At 38.0% G+C, this 25,538-nt stretch overlaps 2 protein-coding genes and 1 pseudogene across 14 annotated transcripts in view; 2 read left to right on the top strand and 1 right to left on the bottom strand.

The window, feature by feature from the left end:
* EPB41L2 (erythrocyte membrane protein band 4.1 like 2) overlaps positions 1–10,167 on the top strand; it is a 193,307-nt gene extending 183,140 nt beyond the window's left edge. For all 13 annotated transcript variants that reach the window (XM_039849928.1, XM_039849926.1, XM_039849925.1 and 10 more), the window contains one exon: positions 8,937–10,167. The gene's annotated coding sequence lies outside the window, so the exon portion shown is untranslated. The remainder of the gene's footprint in view (positions 1–8,936) is intronic.
* Positions 10,168–13,752: 3,585 nt separating this feature from the next.
* On the bottom strand, positions 13,753–23,660 carry SMLR1 (small leucine rich protein 1). Its single transcript, XM_039849948.1, has 3 exons — positions 23,655–23,660; positions 22,884–23,151; positions 13,753–16,024 (listed from the first exon to the last, which is right to left on the bottom strand). The coding sequence occupies exons 1-3, from the start codon at positions 23,658–23,660 to the stop codon at positions 15,939–15,941; spliced, it is 360 nt and encodes a 119-aa protein (XP_039705882.1). The 3' UTR covers positions 13,753–15,938.
* LOC120592339 (uncharacterized) lies at positions 23,649–23,767 on the top strand (annotated as a pseudogene).
* The last annotated feature ends 1,771 nt before the right edge of the window (positions 23,768–25,538 follow it).

The following is a 25,538-nucleotide window of genomic DNA, read 5'->3' as shown; positions in this document are numbered from 1 at the left end:
GATGCTGGAAGCCACTGCTGTCATTCATATATATTAGCACCTGGTAGTCACTGATTCCCCAGGATTTGCCTTTGGACAGAGTCATTATTGACTTCTTTTTTCAAGTGAACCTATCTTCTTTTTTTTTGTTTTGTTTTATTTTTCGGTAATAAAAAAACAGGAGATTTTTACTTTTAAAAAAGGAAAGATGGTAGAAAATGTAAGTGACCTCTGCTCCTACAGATAGATAATCCCTTTTGACATTGTGTATCTATGTGAACACATATTCACACTTATGCTCACACCTCAATTTATATAAGCTGTGACTGTTAACTCTATTATACTATATAACTCTATGCTGCTTTTTTCTCCACATAACAGTGCATTATAGATAACTTTCCTTGTTACCTCATCATTTTTCAGTAGCCATTGATTAGATGCATGATGATGGTTTACTTAACTCCCCCCTATTAGTGGGCATTTAGATTATTCCTCAGTTTTCACAATTATCCACACACCTACAAAGATTATACTTGTGTGTATATTTTTGTGCATTAATTTCACTGTTTCTCTAGAGCAAATATTTTTTAAAAATTAGAGTTGGTGTGCCACCAAGGGTTTTTGATATATTGCCAACCTGTCCACCATAAAGGCTCTGTCTGCAAAGTTAGATTCCCGCTAGTGGTTTATGAGCATCCCTGTTTCCCCACACCCTTACCCGCACTAAAGGTTATAAAAAATTTTAAAAATTTTTGCCAGTTTCCCCTTTTTAAATTGTGAGGAAAGAGCATTTTTTAATTGTATTTTTCATTGAAAGTGGAATTGAAATATACATTCTCTCTCCCCCCTCCGCACATGCACACAGACAATTTGCATTTTTTTGAATTACCAGTTTGTGTCCTTTGTCCAGTTTTCTGTTTGGGGTTTATCTTTTATCTCTTACAGGTTCTTTAAGATTATTAATCCCTTGTAAATGCTGCATATTTCTCCCAGTTTTTCATTATTACTGAGGGTTAAAAAATGGCACCAAAAAGAGGAGGAGGAGATGAGCAAGACAAAACTTACAAAAAGACCATATCCAGAGTTTTCTTTTCTGGCCCAAGCAGCAATTTTTTAGAATTTGAATTAATTATTAATGCTTAAAAGGAAAAGATACCCAGCCATTTTAGAGACATCAGAAGCTCTGACAGCATTGAGCCTGCTTTTTCTCATGGATGCAGTGCCACTCTTAGGGCAGAGCTCCCTAAGTCACCTGTGTCTCTTCATGCTTTGGTCCTTGGTACCCCATCTCCTTTTTAAACATATAAATTTGCAAGTGGCAATAGGAGGAAATTTTGCTATAGCAGCTAATTAATTAATGTTTGTATGTACGTGTGTTTTTTAAGATACGCCAGTCTTCATGAGGATTACAATCCAAAGACATGTTGGCCCTATGTTTATTTAACTCTCATACATCAAAGTAGTTCAGTGAGCATTAGAACAAGTGGAATCTGGACCTGTTCTATCCAGTATGGTAGCCAGTACCCACATGTGGCTATTGGGCATTTGAAATGTAGCTATTCCAAGTGGAGATGTGCTTTAAGTATAAAATAATGTACTGGATTTTGAAGAAGTAAGGAAAACAAACTAATAAGTCAGAGACTTGGGTCTGGAGATGAATTCTTTTGACTCCTAACCTTTCTATAAGGAAAATATAAAATGAAAACTTAGCAAGTTCTGTTTATACGTGCTTCAAAGATTTTTTTTCAAAGATAAGGATTTTGTTACTATTTTTTAAGTGCAACTTTTATTTGATGCTGTAGAGAAATGTTTTCTCATCTCTACTTATCTTATGAACCTAAGATTGACAAAGGCTTAGCTGGATTAAAGTATATTGAATGTAACCTTAAGTGTAGTGCGTTCGTTATTTAAAAGAAGCTTTTAAGATTTTGTAGAATACTTTCATATCTGGTTCCCACAGGATTTGAACCTAGCAAAGTGAACCAGAAGACCTTACTCTAGCTTTAGGGCCAAATGCTAACTACTTTTAGAAATCTTTGTCAAAACTTCAGAGATTTGGGAAAACCAGTTTTTTAAAGAAGTAAGCGTCCTCCTGGAATCTCATAGATATAATTATTCAACAAAGAGAACAGAAAAACAAACCCAAAATTTTTCTACTTAAGTCGGCAGATGAAAGTAATAGTGAAGACAGGTAGTACTACTATATTCCTAGAAACAATGCAGTTTGTTTTTTTTTTTTCCTCCAAAGCCCCTGTTCTTCAGTCTTACCATACGGATTAGTCCCTATTACTTTCACTTAGGGATTCATTAATATATATTGTGAACCTAATGATCAAAGGACTGTTATATATGTTATAATAAAAACAGAGGAATAGGAACATGTATACAAATGGCATGTAGGGTAAAAAGAAATAGTATTTTTTCAAGAGAAGCCTAGATAAAGGGCAATAAAAGTTAACAGGAGAAACTGTTCTGATTGGCAGATCAGAGAAGACCTCCCTTATAAAGTGGCAGGAAAGCTCTTCAGTGCAGAGCTCTGGGCAGGGTTTGAATATATGGGCAGAGAGGAAAGAGCATGTAGAAAAACAATGGGATGGATATCAGGAAGAGCGATTCCTGCGTTATAGCTATATGCTGAGTTCCCAGCAGAACTAGAAAGATTTGTCAAAGGCATATTGCAGAGGGTATCACATTCTGTATTAGTACCTTAGTTTTGACTTCACTGCGTAGGTCACCTGCATAGGGTATTTGAGTATGGGAAGGGCATTTTCAGCATTGTCCTTCAGTAAGAGTAACTCATCGGTAATGTGTAGAATTGATTGGAAAGGTGCTAGATTAGATGAAGTACCCTGTAAGTAAACCATTATACTGATTCAGGTAATTATTAATGGAGAAACTATACCGGACATCTCTTATCTTTAAGAGTAGAATTGGAAGCAAAACTAGGAGTGAAATACCATGTATGAAAATCAAAAGAATATTAGCTAACATTTATTGAATGCCTACCCTGTGTCCAGCTTTGAGACCTTTGCTGTTTATTATCTGAATTGGTTCTTATAGTCATCTGTGATGTAGATAACACCGAGGCCTCGAGAGCTTAAGTGTGACTCACCCAAGTCACACAGTCGGTGAGTGGCAGAGCCAGGACCGACCCTCAGTCAGTTTGAATCCACGTCACATGTGGCTTTGCAGAAGAATTCATGGTTGGAATTTTCAAATAAAAAACTCCCACCAATGTACTTGAAACATGACTCATTTTAGAAACATTTTTTTTTTTTTTTGGTATAAAATGTCTTTGAGGTTGCAGCTATGATATAAAGCTAAATGAACAAGTCAAACCATATTGTATAAAATAGTCATGTTTAAGAATGAGGTAAACTTGATGGTATTTTCGTTTGACAGGACATTCTGAAATTACCGCCTGGTAGTAATTCTTTAAGTAGAGTGACTTGAATGTGTCAGGCATAAAGATTCTAATAGAAAAATTACTGTTAGCTTTAAAGAAAACCCATCTAATTGGTTTTAAGAGATCACTGATAGCTTACCCTTTCCTCAAACATAAGAGAGTTTAAACTGGCTTAAAAACAAAAAGAGAGCTTTGCCCATCACAAGATGGCAGGGAAGGAATTGTTCTTCCTGAAACCTCCTCAGGAGGGGAGGTAAGTACAGCTTTGCAAAGGCATACCTTTAAAAAAGGAAAGTTGGGGAAAACATCTCAAAATTGACTCTCCTGAAAGCAAAGAACCTTAACTGACTTGTGATTCTGGCAAACTTTGAACTGACTTTTTGTCTTTGAAGTGGAATTGTGTTGCTGTGTATATTTTTCAGCACGGTATAGCTGGCATTCAGAGGAGATGGAGATCAAGGATTCTAGCCTATCCTGAAAGACTCAATTCTGAGACACGAGTCTCAAAGGGCCCACTTGAGAGCCTTGTGAGAAGAGAGGCACCAAAACAGCATTAATACGTTCAGGCAAACCAGGAGAAGCGGGACCATTTTGCTGAATTATTTGTAGAGCAGGTGCTGAGTTTCATTTAACTGAAAAAGAAAAATACATGAGATTTAAGTTTCCGCTCTGTGTTCAGCAGACACACAAATACCTGTGAAAGAAGGCAACAGCAACAGCTTAGGGGCAGCAGATTCGATTGGAGCGGTGCTCAAGCTTAATGGACCCAGGACCACTTTACATTCTTAAAAATCACTGAGGAGCCCAGAGAGGTTTTGTTTATGTGACTTGCACCTATTGAAATTGACTGTATTATAAATCAAAAACTAAAATTTACCATATTATAAATCAAAATAATATCAAAATTTATCATGGTATAAATCAATTTTTAAAATATTTATTAAGTTAAAAATAATCACTTAAAGATGCCTGTCTGAAAAGGCTACAATATATTATGATTCCAGCTCTGTGACATCCTGGAAAAGGCAAAATGACTGACAGTAAACAGATGCCCCTGGTCTTATCAGAAGAGTCTTTAAATACTGGGAAGCTATCAAACTCAGAGTGTCCAAAATGCAGTTTTCCAAAATTCTGATTTTCACCTGAAAGCTTGAATTTTATCATTGGCGACAAGTAAAGAAAATGCCTGCCAGATATCAAATTGAATAGCATACTTTATCAATAATTCTCTCAAATATAAAAAGGTGTTTTATGAAAAATGTGGCTTCAACTCAGTTTAGACATTCATACAAATGCTTGTCCTCTAGACATCCATTGTACTTCTGGATGCAGCACTCCTGTTGCATGCATTCGTCCCATTTCATCACACAGAATATTAAGACAGTTATGTATATACACACGCAAGGGTTGAAATGTAAGAAAATTGATAATTTTCTTCTTTTATCAAAGACATCCTTATTAAGTGAAACTGGCTTTCTGTTTCACTGCAAGAGCATGGTGGGGTAATGATACAATTTGGTGGCACTGCAGCCTTGCTAAGATGCTGTCAGGTTTACTCACCACTGTTACTGCACCATCAGTGAAAATGTCGTCGTCCTGAAAAGGGCAAAGAATGTCCGAACATGATTATAAAATAGCATTGACTTCACGATCCCCCCAGAAAGAGTCGTGGTGCCCTCCAAGGTCTACAGACCACACTTTGAGAACTGGTGGGTCTTAACTGCAGGGGTACCACAAACATTGTGAGAATTGACTATTTCCTGGGTTAACCAAATAGAAATGTATCATACATGCATTTTAGGTTCTAGAATTCTTAAATTCTTACAGTGGAAATTCTGTTTAAAAATTAAAATCAGATATGCAAATTGAGAACCAAGGAAGAATAAAATGAAGATTAGTATTAGAAATAACTGAAATTCATAAATTATTTTATTTAAAACTGAACTTTACACGTGGGTGCATAGCCTTCATTTTTATTTAAGAAATAATTGCATTGTGTCTTACATAAATGTTATTTATAGTTTTGTAATATCTGCTTATATTACTGCCCTTTGGTAATTGAATCTTCATTAATCTGAAGAAATGTTATGTTTTCTTGCATTGTCTAATATAAAACCCACAGGCTTGCATTTTTATTGAGACTCCCCTCTGGGAGTCTTTACCACTAAAAAGTGGTTTTTATCAAATGCTTTTTAAAAGTGCATGTTTGCAATTTCCTGAACCAGTTTCTGGAATAGAGCATGCTCAAGACTGAGACCTACTATGTGAGCCTTTTGTCTCTGGAAACTGAGCTTGTGCTTTTCAGATGAGGTATAGAACTTCTGTTCTTGAATTTGACTGATTTCCAACTGCTCAGCATGGCACACTGAGAAAGATAAAGAACACATTGAACCCTCTGTGAGGACTTAAGGCTAAGTTGGTAACCAGCATGTATCCTTGAAGAGTTTGGACACAGAATTAGACTTGTGATTAGATCAAACAGTCATCTAATCACAAATGTGTGAAACCTATTCTCACACTGGCCAAAAGAGGGGGACATAGGCTATGGAATGTGACTGGTTAGAAATGTTGGAAATGTTCACTGACATTGTATAGTCTAAGGTGGGAAACTGAAGCATGGAAACAGTGGTTTGCGTTTTTGTTTGCCCGACCAAAATTCTTATACATTCAATACAATCCATATACTTAACAGCTATGATCTTATCCAAATTTCAGGTGTGAATGGTTATGGTAGTGTCAGAAGTCAAAGCAGATTGAATTACTGCCAGTAATTAATGCCTGTCAATTTATATAAAGATGTCAGGACGTCTATAAACATGAGATAGAATTCAAGCTTGAAACAGAGTTCTTGAAACTGTACAGCTCTTACACGAAGAACCCATGTCTGGTTTTCACTTTGGGATATGTGATAAAACATTAAGACCCAAAATGCAGCCTGTTAAAAATGGTCAAATACTAAGTTTTCGTGTCACCAGCACATGACAAAAAGACATAAAATGTCTGATGCTTATGTGCCAATGGCGTTGGTGATTCCATCCTTACCTTTTCTCCTCTCTAGTTCAAAAGCTAGACGTTACCTACTTGGGATTACATTTCTACATGTGTTTAAGTGCAAGAAGAAGTCGAGAAAAGATAGGTGGATGTGTAAATAAAAAAAAACTTTAATAATTACTCCTAGTTCATCTGGAACAGTAAGAACTGGGATGTTCTGAAACACTGAATATCTAATTAACTCAGAGTTATAGTTGATTTACCGCTTCTTAAAGAACGAGGGGGGAAATGTGTTTAATGTTAAAATTATAAGCTGTTTAGAGTCCTTAAGGCACATTAATATTACCATTTGTAATACTTATTATGAGAAAAAAATGATTTACTGTCTAGTGGTTTGATTGTGAATAAATGAAAGTAAATATTTGACTTTACATGGATAACTGTGTCTTTTTCTCTACATATATTTCAATAAATGTTGAAACTCATTGAAATCAAGATCTCTTTCATCCAGTTCCTACTTACTCCAGGATTCCTGTTCCTTCTATACTAATGGCTTTGAAACAAGTTTAATTTTACCTTTCTTTTACAAATTGAAATTTTAATGTTTGGTGAAAACAGATTCAGTGAAGTAGAGTGACATGGAGCCTACAGGAAACAGAACCCTAAACCTCTTTCTGTGGGGTTTTGGGCATGGGTAATATCAAGGGTTCATTTTCGGTAGTGTGAGTTAGGCAAAGTGACATCAGTCAAACAATGCATGTTCACGAAGCAAAGAAAACAGAGCTACCAGCCTCTCAAAGAAAAAGAATAGATAGCATAACTGAAGGTCACAGGGAACTTCCGAATCCAGTTTGATTGGTAGTGTTATCCATCCCCTTCATCATCCCCCACATTTCTTTTCATAATTACTAACCTAAAAAAAGATGACTTTGTGTTTTCTCCATTGATTTTTTCCCTGCCTAGAATCAAGGAGATTATTACTAATGAGTAAGGAAATAGCTTAAAGCAAAAAGCAGGGTGGGAAAGACTGAATTTGATTTATCAATCTGTCCTGAATAATCAAGAGGCTATAATAATAATGTCTGTGATAAATCTAAATGGTGGGGAATTTTTTCATTAAAACAAGACTTAATTTTATCTAGCCAGAAGAGTATATATTCTACTTGACTTTGGGACCAGTGTCTCTTGGAAAGGACATAATTACCACCCTCTTCCTCTCCTCTGTAATTACCTACCCTTTGCAGAAACTTCCAACCACGCTGAAATAACAAAATGAAACAGTTGCCTTCTTAAAACCCTTTTCTCTTTCAGGGGCAATGCACCATCCTTATTTTTTGTCTCCCTCCCTCTCCTCTCTCCTGCCTATTTCCCTTTGATTGGGGCCTCCTAAGACTCATCTTTCCTTTTTTCTTATATTCACGTGAGACTGATTTCGTTTGGTTTCATTTGTCCCTTTGTGCTGACAAATCTACATCCCTCATCTTTAGACCTCAACTGGGCTCTCAGGCTGTCATTCTCCCTCTGATTTTGAGGTCCCAGGCTCCAAGCCCGAGAGTCTTCTCTGGTACTTCCTTCCTAGTCACCACATTCTGATTCTCCTCCTTCAGTGGTGTTTCTCAAAGTCCTGTCTTCCACCTGATTTCTGAGGCAACCACTCAAGTCTGGGGTCCTCGCCATCTAGCAGTCATACCTGACCTTTGTCATCCTCATGCAGCCTGGACTTGCCACAGTGGCCTCCCGTCTCCACTCCTCTCCACCTTTTTAGCCTGTTCATGACACTGAAGCCACAGTGCTGTTTCGAAAACATAAATCAGGCATGTCAAACCTTCCTCAAAACCAAAATCAAACCCAGCCTTCTTTCCTGGACTTTTCATGCCCAACTTGAACTTGCCACACCCCAGCTCTGTGACCTGCCGTCCCTGCCACTCACTCTCTACTCTGGATCATTGCAGTAGATGGACAGTTGGTCTTTTTATCTCTTTAATGCTCTTTCTGAATGAATGGTCTATTAGATCAAGTTCAGACTTCTCAGTCTGGTATTGATGAGTAGACCTAATATTTTTTTTACCTTCAGTTACTCACCATACCATTACTTAGCTTCAGTGATGTTCATTTCTTCACTATCCTCCCATTCATTCCTTCTCCCATACCCTCGTCTCCCCACCTGAAGCACCCTTTCTCCTCATTTCCATGAAGTCAAAATTGACTATTTTTCTCCCTTCCTTGAATCTAGCTTTAAAACCTATATTGATGTCTCTTTTTTAGATTTTTGCTCTATGAATTACCTCTATTTTTATAATTAATTCTTTTTTTTTTTTTAAATTTATCCTTATTTGCCGGTGTTTATACAGTATGCTTGTCAATTCTCCAGATATTTTAAGGCCCACAGGGGTGGAGCAGACTCTCGTGGATGTCTTATGGTAAACATAGTATCTACGGTAGATAGTAATAGTAACTGTTGATTACTTGATTTGCAATCTGATGAGTGTTACATTTTTATTTTTCAAGCCTCTGTCTTTGGAATATTTAATTTTAAACCTTGTCTCTTTTTTCCTCCTAGAATTTCATTTTTTTTAAACAACACTCAACTTTGTGAACCTGAAGAATTTTGACCATTCCAAGTCTTAATGCCACACCACTACTCCAGCAAATTCATACTAGGACCGGTAACAACAACCAGAACCTGAAGAATTAAAATGCCAACACCAAACCTTACCTTAACAGCTCTGGTCCCTCGCATTTTAATATATTATTTTGTTTTATAACCACTTCTAAGTATTATTGGTTATTTTTTTTTTTTAATTAGGGAATTTTGTTTTTGCTTCCTGTTTACTTTGTGTACAACTACCTGCTCTTTATGACTCATTTTGATCAAATGATAGTGAACAAAGCCAGCCCCAGCTGGTAAGGTGCTGTTCACCTGAACAGGTGCTGTTGTGCGGAAAGGAAACTCTGTGACTAATTTAGATAGTGGCTTTCCTTCTTCCAGATCCTTCCCATTGAATTACAGTAAATATTTACAGTTTGGTTGCAGTAAATATACTGTACGAGAAAATATTAATACAGATTAAAAGCATTTCTTACATCTTGAAAATTTTCTAATATTTGAGAAATTCATTGGAGGTATTTTTTATATTGAACCTTTTTGACTTTCCAGTCCTGTGACTTTTTACTTTTTAGTAGAAAGGCAGAGAAACTCCAGACTGGAGAATTATGAAGATGTTCGCTGGCCACGCACTGTGTTTAGAGACCCTGTCACACCACAGTGCCAATGCTTCTCAGACACATGCCCTTCAGCAGCATTCCAGAAACAGGAGGGAGGAGAAAAAACGATTTCTTCCCCTCTACTAAAATATTCAGGCAGCTTAAAACCTTTAGTGCTTTCTTTCTTAACATGTCCAAATTTCAATACTTTGCATTATTCGAACACTTGTGTAGGACACTTGCTTTGTATTAAACCTCCTTGTCTACATGTAAAACTGACCTTTTGTTATTGAGCAGGTCTATCTCTTTCAGGTAGTTTGATGATTCACACAGGTTTGAAGACACTAGGGAGAGGAGTAGGGGCGGTGGTGGTATTTTGATGGTTATAAGAAAGCTGTTCCATTTCAAGCTGACACCAGAGACCTGATAGGGACTTATTAACTGTATTGAACATTTTTTTTTTCTTTGCTTTTGACCCTATGTATAGTTATGATGCCAGATTAGATTTATAGCAGCTTCAAGTTGTATTAAATGATATTTTGCTTTCTGTAATACTGTTATAAAATAAAGTTTGTTTATTCTCAAAATTTGTCATTTCTCTTTTCATAAAGGTTTAAAAGATAAACTTAAGTGATATTTTCAGTCTGAAGTCTTATTATTTTGTGGAATGTAGCATTTTTTAAGTCTGTGGTTCAGAGCTTTATAATTTGATGCTGCTGCCAACACCTCTGACTTCAAATGGCCAAGGCATTGTTGAAAGTTTGTAAATCTAATGTTTAGAATGCCAGATTCCTTCTGCCTGGTTACATAATCCACCCCAGCTTTTACAAATTCTCCAAGGGATATTTTTGCTTGTTTTCTTTGTGCATTTTTTGTTTTGATTCAGGAAATATTTTAGCTGTCCCATCTGAGTCCTGCTCCTCTGTTTCATGTTTTGCTTTACTGTCCACTGGGCCTAAGGCATCAGCAGAACGGGCTCTGGCAAAGGCTGCACCGTGTCTATTCAGGATGATTTATTGTGAAGCTTCTGCCGACACCCACCAGATTAAGTGCTGAATTTTCTTTTAAACATTAAAAGCATTTCACAGCAAATGACTAACGGTATATTTCATTTAAAATGTTATGTAGAATTTCTTCTCCTAGTCATTTAAAGTTAGCGTGTTAAATATAATTTGTATGGCTGTCTTTGGGATCTGTTCCCACTGAATGCTCTCTCACCTTGTGAAAAGGTCTTTCTCACTTTCTGTAGAATGATTACAAAAACAACTCCTCCTCTCTGGAGAAGCCTATCTCAGCAAGCCAAGCCTTAGAAATATTATGGAACCAAATATGATTCTGTAAATATATTTTTCTTCAGAAAGTTTGTATATATAACATTCATATTTAAAGCAGAGGTTGATCTTGCCAGGGTTTTCTGAGAACCATATCCTTCCATACTTCTAAAGATAATTGCAGTGATAGGAAATAAGCATGTCGGAATCCCCAGCGGAATAGAATACGCAGTGCTCAGGGCTCAGTTTGATTGAGCTGTGATAGCAGGTACAGGGTTTGGGGTCCTAGAGACATCTAGAACATCTGTGGGGATTCGATGTTGATAATGCCACCTGTGACTACAGCAGCAAGCCTCTCTTTTTTGACATTTGGTATTTGTTACAAAATATTTCTCAGGATGTTCTCTCATTCTGTAAACCGAGTCTTCAAATGATAGAATAAGAAAGTAGGTCAACCAGGTTCACTGAGGTGAGATGTCCAAGTACTAATTGCTTAAGTCAAAAGCAGTGTAATTTTGGAATGATAAGCAATACTTCCTTTTAGTTGCCTACGGTCTTTATAAGTATTATTTTACATAAGCCATATAGCAATGCTGTGCGGACATAGGAAACCGCAATGCATTTTCTATAGGCCACAGCAGAATAAAAAGGTTTTTAAAAAAATGTGTAGAGTTTGTAGGTTTTTTGGTATCTCACTGTTGTGAATAGCTTCCGTTTTTCTGTATGATATATCGTAGCATTACTTATGGCATGGACCACAGTTCGTGGAATAATTATCACCAGGACTCTGGCAACGGAGCTGACTGTGGCCGTAACTGCTGTTCAGCATGGACTTCATTAAGTATTTCCCTTATTTCTGGATAAAATTATATGATGTCTGAAAATATATAATTGAGAATTAGCAATATGAGGGTTAGGGAGGAGTGAGTCGTGCTTTAGGTGAAAGAAATTGGCCATGAGTTGATAATTGCTGAAGCTGGGTGATGTAAATGGGGGTTCATCATATCGTTCTGATAAAATACTCCATAATGCTAAAAATGCCACAAGGCTCATAATTTAAAAAAGACCTTTCTCCAGGTATTGTAACAATACATTGTTCTTTCCTGTATCGTGCTCTGCCCAGTTTCCACCACAGTGGCAGATGCTTACATTAGAGATCAGGACACATGAATATCTCTGTTGAGAAAATAACAGGAGGAAACATACTCCTGACAATTTTTCAGAAGTCAACACAGACCTGCACGGATCCCAGCATTCACTTGTTTACATATTTGCAGGGAGTAGGCCATAGTGAAGAGTTGGCCCCAGAAAAGAATATGACCAGCTGGCAAATCCTAGGTGTCAAACACCTGACCCTTGGCTACATGGTCAAAACATCCTTTGTATAGTTATGATGCTAAATTAGGTTCTTAGCAGCTTCAAGTTATATCAAATATTTGCTTTAAACATACTGGCTTCAGAATCCTACAGATGGGCCTTTGAATCCCCTACTCTAAGTAACTGAGCCATGTGACTTTAGTGAAGGCAGTTAAAACATCTACAAAGCAAGGGTAATACATCCCAATGTAGGGGTATTCCAGTGCTGAGATGAATAAAAAATGTATAAAATGTTTAGTGGAGTTCCTGACACAATAACGCCTTCAAAAAAAAAAAAAAAAAAATCATGAGTAATAGCACTGTGCATGAGTTAATCCACCAAGGGCAAATTTATGGAAAATACTGTCAGTTTGAACTGTGTTCTTGTGAGAGCTTTCCCTAATAGAATTCGGTACTATTATGAGGTTACCTGTGAAGCCTGTTAGGAAGGGTTTGGCTTTGAAGGTATGTGGACTCGACTTTTCTGTGAGCCCTACAATGTCAAGAACCCCTTATGGTCTCTTCACCCTCTGCTGTGTGGAGGCAACTAAGGTGGCTGGTGTGAGGCACAAATCTTTTCTAAGACACTGGCTGCAGACTTTCTAACCACAGACTCCTGGATAGATTTCAAGGGGCTACGCACTCTCCCAATATTTGCAAAATCATGAGTATATGCATTTTTCTTAGAGACGAAGGGTGATTCTGGCTTGTATCAAATCCTCAAAAGTTTTTTTATTTACCTGAATTAAAAATTTAGGAGCCTTTGTTCTTAATAATATGGGTTTGATTCATTCATTCATTTTTTCATCCATTCATTTAATGAATCTATCAAAAAAATAATATGGGTCTGGAATGTAGAGTTGAAAAATTTAAAAAGTAAATATTTTTAAATTCCCAATCTGGTGGAATATATAAATAAGCTTTTTTGAATACATGTTTCTTGTTTATGTTCTGTTATTCATTTGCCCAGGGTGAATGCCATTGTGTAAATTCTGATAAACTCAGGGCTCTTTTGCTTAGTACACTTGTTATAAAGTCAGAAAGCAATAATCAAGCATTTGTTCTGAAAAATTTTAATTTTTATAAACAAGTCAGAAAGTTGATTTTTAAATGTGTGTAACAGTTATGAACTGTGATTTCTAAGGCACAGTTTTGCCAAAGAACTTAAGATTTCAAGGAAAAGTTGGTATGTGGAAGTGTATATCTGCTCTTGATTGTCCAGTTGCTACTAAATTATATCTACAAACGTTTGGAGGCTGTTACCTGGTCAAATTATAAGTGAGCTTTTATTTTTATTTTTAAATGGTTGTGACTAATAGTTAAGGGAACATAATGTGTGCTATTCCTTGCGTCATTTTCTGTTTTATCAATTTTTGTAGGCTATGAGGGAGGAGTTGTGGGCTTTCAGTTTCCCAGCACCAAATTCCCAAATTACCAACACTGTTTAACCAGAGAGGTGGGAAGATATTAACCAGGGAAGATATTATCGGCTTTAGGTTAGCTCTGTATTAAGAAAAAAAAAAAAAAGTTATCCTTTGGTGAATTTTCATTGAATAAACAACAACATAATAAAACTCAAAGCCACCTGTTAAAGTGTTTTATGGAAGGTCTCATGTTGGGGAAATAGAATTGAGAATTCCTTCAGATACTAGAACATTAGAAGTAAGATTAGAAATGGTTGAGTTCAGACGATTTAGATTTGTAGGCACTTCTGGCCCGTGGTGAAAGGCTTTGGAGCATTGAATGGAACAGAATACAGGATAATGTAAGGAGACTGCCAGCTTGGTCTAGGTGACAGCAACGATGAAGAGCCAAAGCAGTCCAAAGCGGAATGAGACCTTAAAGTGGACCGTGAGCATGTGAAGAGCAAAGGCATGGCTGAGCTGACTGGTCATGCTCTGTAAAGGATTTGTCAGCTTGAGTATCAGTGCCTTCAAGTAGGTTATAGTCAAACCCTTGGGACTTGGTCTGTCCATTGGAAAACTAACATGTTTCTGTTTCTACGTATAAAAACATGAATCTATTCATGATTTCATTGGAAATTCTTTATCATTTTACTCAATAGCAACAATAGAAATAGGTCTTCCTGAAAACTACTCGGTTATTTTCATCACTGAAAGCATGTATGTTTAGAGCTCATCTGTTACCACAGTAGCTGAGACGCGTTATCTCTGGTTGAAGCAGAGGCGGTGGAATGGTGTCCACCAGAACCAAGAATCTTGTTTCTGAAGTGCCCGTTTCCAGAAGGTGTAGCAAATGCTGGTGGCCAAACCACAGATTTGGCTGGCAGCTGGGAACACGATGCATCCTTTCATGCCTTCTGTTAAAGAACATTTTTATATGAGCTAATTTCCACCAGGGGCTAAAAAGAGATCTCTCCCAGAACTGAAAGAATATTGTTATTCCTTCCATATGGCATGAACACTGTTATTCTAAATTACCTCAGTCTGAAAGCCCCAACAGACATTTTCAATGTAATCAAATGCAATAAAACACAGAAATGAGTGTCTTCAGTCAAACAGTGAGTTTCTTATTATTCAGGAAGTGCAAATGGAGACTAATAGCTCACTGGATGCATATGAAGAGTTTGGGTGTAGGGAAGGGAAAGCCAGAAAGTATCCAACACTAGTCATGCATTCTTGCTTTCAACCATCCACACAGTCTTTTTTATGATTGTTTGTCGTTACAGAAATTGGTGCATTTCTTACAGGTGACCAAATTCATTATGTTTTATAAAGGTAATCACTCTAATAGCCTGTTAGATTCATATGCAAATATTGGAATATAACCAGACTTAACACTTAGGACATGTTAAGCATCTTTTGTTGTTAACTGGAAGACTGGAGAGCACAGTAGTGATCACTATTTTAGCTACTACTTTGAATTAATTTTTTTTCCCCCCCAGTTATCTATGTTGGCTCTTTGGAACTCCCACTGAAAGAGAAGAATTCTGCTAGAGAAATAATGACTTCTTTCCTTATTTAGAAATAGTTCCCTGATGTTTTGGTTTTAAAGGCCAAGTATTGAATTATTCTCCTTATGAAATACGTGGACGTTCTGCTTTCCTTTTCCCAAAACCAAAATGCCAGTATTTCCAGGCTGCATCATGCTGAAAGCTACATTTGTGGGTGACCCATACCTAGTATTGAGAGACTGCACTTGTTTTGTGATTTGATAATATGATTATGAAAGCAACTAGAGAGAAATGGAGAGAAGTAAACTAAAGGCCAGAATGATGCTTGAAAAGTATCAAAAGTTGCCAAGCTGCAAGAAGAGGAAGTGGGAATAACCTCATAGAGGGAATCCATGGAGCTCTCAAGGCACTCATCTTTTGCTATCCATTTGATCTCTGCCAGCATTTCTTTACCTCTGAAATAATATGGATTTCCACAGGATTATGTAATAATGATGCTTACAGATTTTATTTTTAAAATATGCCATTCAGAGTAGACATAGTCCTATAAAAGAAAGTTGCAATGTGTCTAGTCCATAGAACACATCCAAGAAAATCTTATATTCTTGGCACTATCTGAAAACCTGCTATTTAAGATGAGTCTCAAAGAAGTCCTCTCGGATAATAGCTGTTACTTTTCAGAAAAAGTATCTTAGTAGGCTTTCTATTTTTGCTGTGGTTTTACTTTATTAACCTACTTTATTAGCTAAGCCATTGATCATTACTCTTCGATCAGCAGAAATTTATTGTCCATTAGCCATTGGTTAGTCCCCAACAGTCACGTTTGTTTCATTCTCCGGTACAGGGAAGAACCAGCCTTGCAGTACTGTGGGTGATCAGGAGCCTTAGACAATTCTTCATTGACTGAAAGGAAAAATATCAGTTAATAATTTGGAGTGCTGAGTGTCATTGGTCATTTACTGCTCATAAGTGGTTATTGTCCAGCCTTTCTACACTAGTAGCCCCAGGAAGTTACAGAAGGCCAAGTCCTCAGAGTGAGTCCTATTTCAGGATCTCTCCTCACCTCCTCAACCAAAGGGGGAAAAAAAAAAAAGTAAATGTTTATTTCTAAAGAATGGTCTTGGTTAGAGTGGACAAATTACCACCATAAAATTTGTTACATGCTAGGTATAATTCCTATGTAACAGGTTAAGTGTGGATTAAATTTATTAAGACCCCCACATTCGATAAGCATTTATTAAGCATGTCTATAGGCCAGGAACTGGGGATATGGAAATGCGTAAGATAGGATTTCTGTTCCTGCTCCTCCCTCCAAAAATGTGTGTGGGTATTTATAGTCTTTAGACATATCAAATTATTTTTCCTTTACCTTTGGCATCTTTTATTGAAAACTGACAGCTTCAATGTTTCACAATCTATACACTTCTTAACTCCTTAAAATATAACTTCAGTTAAAGCTACTCTCTAAAATATTAAAACTTCCCAATAACATCCAAATTACTAAATCTAGTGGAATTTTCCAATCCCCAGTTTCCCCACGCTGTAGCATTTGACACGAGCCCCCGCCCATGCTCCAATTATTCTCCTCCCTTTGGCTTTTATTTTATCTATCTTTCTGTGTACTTTTATCTGCTCTGTGACTTCAGCTGATACCTCTTGGCAGTGACAAACTTGATCTGTAGCCCTAACACCTCTCGAGATCCCGACAAGTATTCCTTTAGATCTTACTGGTATATCAAAAAATAATCTCTCTCTTCCTGACTGCCACAAATACATACAACTGAACCTGCTTTTACTCTTAAAAGTTTTATTTTCAGAATTATAATTAATCAAATTATTTAAGCCAGAGACCAGGAGACTATAGTCTCATGGGAGATAATACTTGTTTATAGACTCTAACCTGAAAATGCTCCCTTTGACATCCATGTCAAAGACAAACAATTTATTCTTGCCAGGCACTTTGTATGCCATGTACCTCAGGACACGTGCATTTTCCCTGACCTGGATTCTGCTGGGCCTCCACAACTTAAGATTCTTGTCATTTTAGTCTGGATAGGGTACATATGCAACGGATGGTGACAGGCCCTAGGCTACATGAGCCTCAAGATTTCATAATTAAATTTGTTGAGCAGTTGTTATATGCCATATAGTATGTGAAGTCCCTTGCATGCCTTATTTAATTCTTACAATGACATTATGTTGTAGTCACCATGTTATTCTTTATAGATGAACAAACTGAGGCAGAGAGAAATCAAGATGAAGCAATTCACTCAACCAAGATCACAGAAATGGAGGGATTCAGGATTTGATCCCAGGCAGTCTGACCTAAAAGTCCACACTCAACTACTCAGTTACACTGTTTTTCCACAAAGGTTATTGCTAGTTCACATGTATTACTTGAGATAGCCCATGGCTTATATTATAAATTCATTAAAATATGAGTAATTTATTTTATTCTTAATTACCAAAGGCACAACCAGTACTTTGAATGAGAAACCAGGATGCAAATTATAGAGCTGAAAATGGGTGACCTGAATAATAAGATTGAAAGAGAACTCTAAGAGTAGAGAACTAGAATAGAACAAGAGGAAGTTCATCAATATACAATAAGTTATGTGTCCGGGAAATAGTGTTCGTGCTAGGCACAATGCAGAGAACAAGATAAAAAATTTATCTTTCTCGAAAGAGCTGGCAATTTGGTCACCATTTTATTTCAATGGGTCTACAAAGGAGAGTGCAGAGAGATTAGGCAGGTGGCCTTGAAAAATCCGTTTGTTATTGTGGAAAATTCTGCAAGCAACCAAGTTTTCCCTATTGGGCCATGGATAAAGAAATGTAATCTTGATTCAGCTAAATCTTTATGATGAGGAATCACCATCATCAGTAATTATAATTACTCCTCCTATATAAAGAGGTTGATCAAATTTTCTCAAAGCTTTTGTGAAACTCTTGCCTTGTTTAAAATTTTCCTGGTTGCCTATCATATTGGTGGTTAGTTTATTTGCCTAGGCCAAAAGGATTCATCTATTTAACAGATATCTTTTGAACACCTATTCCATGTTCAATACTCCAGGGATAGTGCATTGGCTGAGAAGGCTAGCTCTGGAGCCAGCCAGCCAGGGTTCAAATCCTGTCTCTACCAGTTTCTAGGTGAGTTACTTTGGGCAATTTAATTGTTACAAGATAATTTTAATAAGAGCTATTATTATAATGACTAATAGTTGTTCAGAACTGACACTGTTAAGAACCTTATATGTATTACCTCACATAATCCCTTACAGCTATATCTTGCTATTATTTCTATTTTAGAGATAAAGAAACAAGTTTCAAGAAGTTGAGCAGTCATTTACAGATCTGGAATTCAAACTCCTTTTGATTTGATTCCATAATCTGAGCTCTTAGCAATTTCACTGTGCTAACTCTTAAATTCTGATTTTTCCAAATACTTATCTCTTTCTTGTTTGATTGCTGACTACTAAAACATATATATGAAGTTCAGTGAAAGATGTCTAGCCACCCAGTACATTTTCAATAACTGAGTTGTTTGTTTTGGAATGTAAATCACAGAAGGCCTGTACCTGATCACTTACCTGACCTTATTTTGGATCTAACACCATCTAAAAACTTTCAGGCATTCCATAGACACTTTTTTTTTTTTTCAATAAGAATATCTTTGGCAATGCTGGTTATTTTTGAGAGGATTTTTTCTTGATCAGGATGATGGTATTTTGGGGACAAAGAGTGGCACTGAAAGTAGAAGTTTAGGAATCTCAATACTTGCGGAGATGAGACAATCAAAATTTCAATCCTGGAAGATGTGAAATGTCCGTGTCAGTGGCTGATGAAGGGTTGACCATGGAAAGTTCAAGATTCAGACCCTCGTTTCAAGAGCTACTCTTCAAGGCAATTGATAGATTGAAGAGTGCAGGATGTTAGAGATTTTGTTTTCTTCCTTTGTGAGGAAATTGATGTTCTCTGCATACTGATTTACATGCACCATTACCTCCTAAGGCTTGCAGTGTAGAGGTTAATGTTGAATGATTATAACACCTCCATATGCTTTCCATCACATCTTAAAATGTCTCTCCTGTCTAACGGACTAGGATATATGAGGCAGGAAAACTGATTTTCTGTTTCAGAATGCAGGACTCTGGGGTTCTGTGAACACACCAGTTAATCTGTCAATGTCCCTTTCTTTACAGGAACAAAGTAGGAATGATTACGCTTGCCATAACCCTGGTTGGAAGATTAATGTCATGACATTTGACCATCTGTTTACGATTTTTAAATGGGAGCTATTAAATAGAGATGCACACTGGTGATGTTTTATTTGGGGCCAAATGATCTCATTTGCCCTCAAACTGGAGAGAGGATATTACTGCTTACCCTTGGGAAGATGGCTACATAAAGAGCTATATTTTTTAAAGCTACATGTTATTAGAAGTTATGAAAAAAAAAAAGAAAAGAAAAGAAAATTGAGAATTAAAGGGACCAGATCTATGTAAACATGAAAACATGCTTGGTCTAAGGTTGTTTGCTAATGCTGGAGAATGTAATCGGGAATTACTCCAAAAAAGGATGCATAGATCCCATTTGGGAGAGATGGTGGTATCAGCAAAGGATAGTTTGCAAAAATAACTCTCAGGAGAATAACACAGTACAGGCTGGCCCTCCGCTGCCGCCCTGGCCAGGTTAACTGTGAGGGAGAGCACTGAGGGTCCCCAATTTCCTCACCCCACCAGTCTCAACAGAATGAAAACTGACAGCAGAGAGTGCTTTGGTTCAGTCAACTGGGCAGTCCTCTCTTAGCATCCTCCAGATGGTTCACTGGCAGGCCACTAGTAATAGAGGGCTAATAGTCATTAGTATTCTTTCCAACAATAAACTTCAGATGGGACCCCCATTGCATTAAGTGACCGATGTACAGATTTTTGTTAGTTCCTTTCACTTCCTCACGCACTCCTCCTGTCCTCCTCACCTGTAACCTGAAAGACCAGGCACACTTCAGTGAAAGCCAACAAAAGTAGGAGACAGTGGAGAAAGACCACAGCAAATGGAGGCTCATTACATCGTTGGGGATGCCCCTTTACTGTTTAGAGGGTCCTGCCTCTGGTGGGAGTGTTTAGCACTAACCCTGGGACAAGACTTAAGGAGAAAGGGAAGGTCATTCTTATAGCCCTTTGACCAGACATCTAATGAGGCCAGAAGCATGCAGATTTGCAATGTCTCTCCTCCAACTTCTAATGATTTTGCCAGATGCCTTTTGTGGTTTTCTAGAACTGACTTCGTTTTCTCTTGGTCCTAAAAGCCTGTAGTAAAAATCTATCCCAATATCTAGGACAATTCTTGATATATGTTAGACTCTCAAATATTTGTTGAATGAATGAATGAATGAGTGAGTGAATGAGTGAATGAATGAGAAGTCTTCCTATTCAGAAGTATGGTGCATGTTTGGAGCAAGCCTCAATGTTGGTGAAAAGACTTCACCCAGAGAGCATTAGCCCTAGTCATGTAGGCCTGACCTTCTTGCTATGCTTTGGGTTAGATGCTATGTTGCAAAAAATGGAGGCTTTGAGAGGGAAGGGACAGACCTGTAGTCGGGCAAGTCTAGAAGTCAAGAAAAGTTCAGTAACATATCAGAATTTAGAATAAAGAAGAGAAGGAGTTGTGAAGAGAGAACAAATGTTTGGGGCCCTCCAATTCTTTTACTCAGAAGCAATTCCAAATTTATTTAGCTATAAATGAGGTGATAATTTTTGTCTGAGACTTGATCTCTATACAGCTCACACAGGTGGGGGTGTGTTGAAGACAGAAGGGTGTCACCGTGCAATGATCACAGAGTGTATACACATGGAGCACTCCTCTGGGCCTGGGCCTATGTGTAGCACCTTGCCAGCTTTTTCTCCCGCATCGGCCCCCTGTCATGCCAGGCCACACCCTCATGGGCAAATGAACTTTTCTAGGGCATTCTGAAGGAATGTGATTGATATGTTTATACCTCAGAATTATCTAAATACCTAAGTAAAATACTGTAGATCCATTTAAATTTTACATATTATAGATGTTTTTCCCCAAATGTCACCCCGGGGTAAGTAATGCTATAAAACTAAGATTCATCTTTTATTGCAAAGTTTGTCCCAAACACCAGCTGTCCCGCTTAATAACCTGACCTATAATAACGGATAAGTAGAGGCCAACAAGACACTTTGGAACCCGTAAATTTATCTTGCTCTGTTGTTTGCCTCATTTAATGTTCGATATATTTTTGAGGTACTAAAAATTTTATCTAGCCAGAGAGGTAGCCAGAGATGGCACTTGGAAGTGACATGAACTCTTCAAGTCCCTGACTGTGATATAAGCATCCTTTTACTGCTCTACAGGGTGCTCCATATCAGTGGGAGCTTGGCATGTGTAACTAACAGTGGCCATTGCGACAGCTTTAAAAGACTTTCAAAATGGAAATGTTTATGGTGGCTAGGCATTAAGCCTGTTTGGAAGACTCTGAAGGGGTGCCCTAATTAGGAGCGTGGGGATTTCTAATTTTCTCCTTCTTTTTCAGAGGCCCTTTTCCAGGGCTTAGTGGTAATGAATGGCAGAACATCAAGGAGAATGGTCTAGGGGCAGTGGAGGATAAACTAACTTAATAAAGAAAAGGATTTATCTCATGAACGCTGTAGAGCAAGACAATACAGCTGGGTCACTTGACAACAGAGCTGTTCATAAAAATGCGACACAACAAATGAAAGGCTAGGGGGATATTCGAGTATGTTATAATGGAAAACTTACGATTCCATAATATACTCTCTGTCCTCTAGGATGTCTTTATGTTCTAAATCTCATCTTAAATATCCCCAGTTGTATTTCTGTTCAGATCATATGTGGTAGCATTCTTCATTAAGATTTGGAATATCTGTTTATATAATAACATCCATGAAGGCATTGCTTGGACTTGGCAAGTATTTGTGGGAGAGGAAAGGTTTTCAAATTTGTTTTTTAGTACTTTAATATGATAGCATTCAACTTAAGAAATATTAGTTTTTTTTTCTTGATATTGTTAAAATAGCTATTAACCTCTATGATATTAATCTGTTTGCTGGATACATTATTAATACACAGTCTATCGAGTTACAGGCCAATTTCATTAATTTCAATTATAGCAGATTAAACGGTCTCAATCTATGACCCAACTGCCATGTCTAAATCATTTTGTTTCCTTTTCTTTTTTTTTTTTTTTTTTACACTTTAAGACTATGGCCTCATGGAAAGTTTACACCAAGTCATCAAATATCTATTAGGGCTTGACATTTGATATTTGTCATTTCTATTTCCTTAACAGAAGTTCAGTGGATGAAAAAAGTGTTTGCACATATGCTCACAGGCATATATACACATAAGTCTGTCAGGTAGAGAAAGCAAACCCCGGAAAATGCTTTAATTTTTGAGAATATATTGCCCTCACAGGCAAAACTGAGTAATCACTTGTCAAAATTTCTGATTCATTGTTTGACTATCTGCGAGGGGCTGCCATTAAGAGGTCCCCAACAATAGGCCTTCAGAGCCTAGCCACACTCCTGAAAGGATCAAACTTTGTCACTTTCCCCAATGAAGATATCTTGAGAGAGCGCTTCTTAAGAAGTGCCTACAGATCAAAAAGATGTGTTGTTCTAGGCTTCCCAGAAACACTGACATTGCATTGACTTGTTCCAAAGGTGTGCCACGGAAAAAGATTTCCAACCCCCACCTTGTGTGGCTTCACGCTTACCCTCCATCAGTTTGATCCTGAAGTAGGCAATGAGAAGGAATAGCAGCAAAGTCACAGGCAAGAAGACCCCGGAGAGCAGGAACCAGCCGGGGAGCTCTCTCATGAATGCCGACAGCACAGGGCTCATTGCTGATGACACAGACCCTCCCGGGCCAGTGGGGTTGGCACTCGGGATGAGGGCGGCACTGCTCCCGGAATGCACTTGTTTTCTTCTGGGAATCTGGCCTTTGCTCAGCGCATCTCGGTGGAAATTTTTGTGGACTTTGCTCTATTTAAACAGCCCCATGAATTCTGAGAGGATTGCTGGCAGGTTACTCTGTAACTCAGCTACAAAGTGTAGAGGATTGAAAGGTAATTCTCCCACACCATTGCAGACAGGAGCGTTTATCTGGCAGGTTGTGCATGACACCAGGAGGCTTTGATTTCTTTTCAGCTTATCTGAAATAGAAAGTACCTGACTTCAAGTAGACCTCATCGTTATGTATATATATTCTACCTGTATATCCCCAGACCTAGAATTTTTCCTACATTTCCTAAATTTCAGAGTTAAAAATTACTTAGTAGCCATGTGAATGTAACTATGAATCTGTGTCTAGAAAAAGTGGATTTTCTTCATACACAGTTGATACAACTAATATCAAGGAAGAGAAAAACATATTTTGCATGTCTAACTCTAGTATATCCTGCTCTGAATACTTTTCTGAGAGTACACTGGTATATTCATTTATTCAACAAACATTTAATTCTATTAGAAATCTACCTCTTGTCTACGGCCATGCTACCGTGAATAAGCCCGATCCCTTCTGATCTTGGAAGCTAAGCAGGGTCCGGCCTGCTTAGTACTTGGATGGGAGACCACCTAGGAAGACCAGGTGCTGTAGGTGTAAAAAATAAAAAAATAAGGGATTGTAAGCTGACAAGGTCCTTGCAATCTGTGAGGTCAACCAAGGCTTGCCTTGCCTGAAAAAAGAAAAGAAAAGAAACCTACCTCTTGACTAGATACTGGGTATACAGAGAAGAGTTACTCATGGTCCCTGCCCTCTGAGGCCCAGAGGTAATGGCCTCAAGTGATAATGGAATGCATGGTGATATCACACTTCGGCTTTCTCCCCTTGAGGCATGAATTTTTGTTTGCTGCATTATAGCTTGTACTCTCAGTTATCTTCTGCTTTTACCCATTCCAGTGGCCCACCATTAGCAGTAGAAGGTAGGCCCTGACTGATAGTGATGTGAGCTATATGGTAATTCCAAAGTTTCTGGGAAAAGAAAGGGTAATAAACTATGCCGACATTGACCTGTTGACTAAGTGGAGTTGCCATTGACTTAGTGAAAGTTTTTCAAACATGCTAGTCTACCAAAATAAACCAAGGGAAAGAATCACTTCCAAAAGAATCTCTTAGAGAATTTGGAAAATTTGGGAGGGAACTGGTAGCCACTTTCTGGGATTCGTACCTCTTCTCAGGTTCTAACCCCATCCACCTCCCCCTACTCCCACTTGGCATCTGCCTTGGTGGGCAGCTGGCAGAATCCATCATAAACTTGCTATTGTCAGTGTCTCCTGAATTTCTTCATCGAGGATTTTGCAAGGCCATGCAGAGTCCTAGTCCCAGCTATAAAGTCAGTACCCTAATTTATAAAATAAAAAGAGTGGGGATGCTTGTCTGGTATTCCTGAGCAGTGAACAGTAAACAGCTTCCTCTCAGAAGAAAAACATCTTAATTTCAGAAAGAGTCATTTAGAACACCCAAGATTAAGTCAGCATTCATTCTACTTTACTTGCTTCTCTTCTCCCACTCCACGAACCCCTGAGTGCTGCTGCTACTGCTGCTACTGCTGCTATTCCTCTTGCGTGCCCTCCAATGAGATGGCTCTCTGGTGCTCTTTCAGGTTGAACAGGATGCTAATTTGTAAAGTGTCAATCTACAAAGGACCTCCATGAACAGCTGACATATTACCAGGGAGATGTAAGGCAGCTGTTAGGCTGACTGTCATGTTCTTTCTTTCTTTCCATTTCATTCCATTCGACAAGCCTTTTTTGAATGCCTAGACGAAGGTGAGTGAGAGGAACAGGCAAATATATACATGACAATAATGTAAGCTCCCAGGCTGACATATCAACAAAAGCAATGGAAGCACTAAAGAGAGGCTGATTAATTCCAGTTAGGAAATTGGGCTGCATTCATGAAAAAGATAGGATTTGAGCCGAACCTAAAAAGATAGGGAGCTGAGGAACGACCTCCTTAAACAAATATGTGACAGTAGAGCTGAGCAAGGTTTATAGAGGACAGGGAAGAGTGGCTAAACGATATGCGGCGAAGGCCCGAGAGTGTCCTAAGAGGTGGAAAAGTGGGGTAGCGTCAAAGCTTATAGACCCTTGAATACTCTACTAAGGACTATGTATTTGGACAAGGGGTGGGGGCAATCAATGGTCTTTGATAATGGAAGCACTTTGATAATGACCCCTCACCTGGTTCAGGAAGCACTTAGGTAGCACTTGAAAGAATTGACTGAATAGAAGAGAGATCAGAGGAGGATGTTTAAACATGGTATCAAGGTGTAATGAGTATGAGATAGGGGATGGCCAAGGGAAGGGAGAGAAGGGGACAGGGAGTCGGCAGAGATGGCACAAACAGTCCTCTGTGAGTAATCATGCAG

The sequence above is a fragment of the Pteropus medius genome, unplaced genomic scaffold (assembly GCF_902729225.1).
Source record: "Pteropus medius unplaced genomic scaffold, Ma_sr-lr_union100, whole genome shotgun sequence".
Taxonomy (NCBI): Eukaryota; Metazoa; Chordata; class Mammalia; order Chiroptera; family Pteropodidae; genus Pteropus; species Pteropus medius.
Note: the sequence above shows the minus strand (reverse complement) of the source record. Positions and strands in the feature narration are given on the sequence as shown.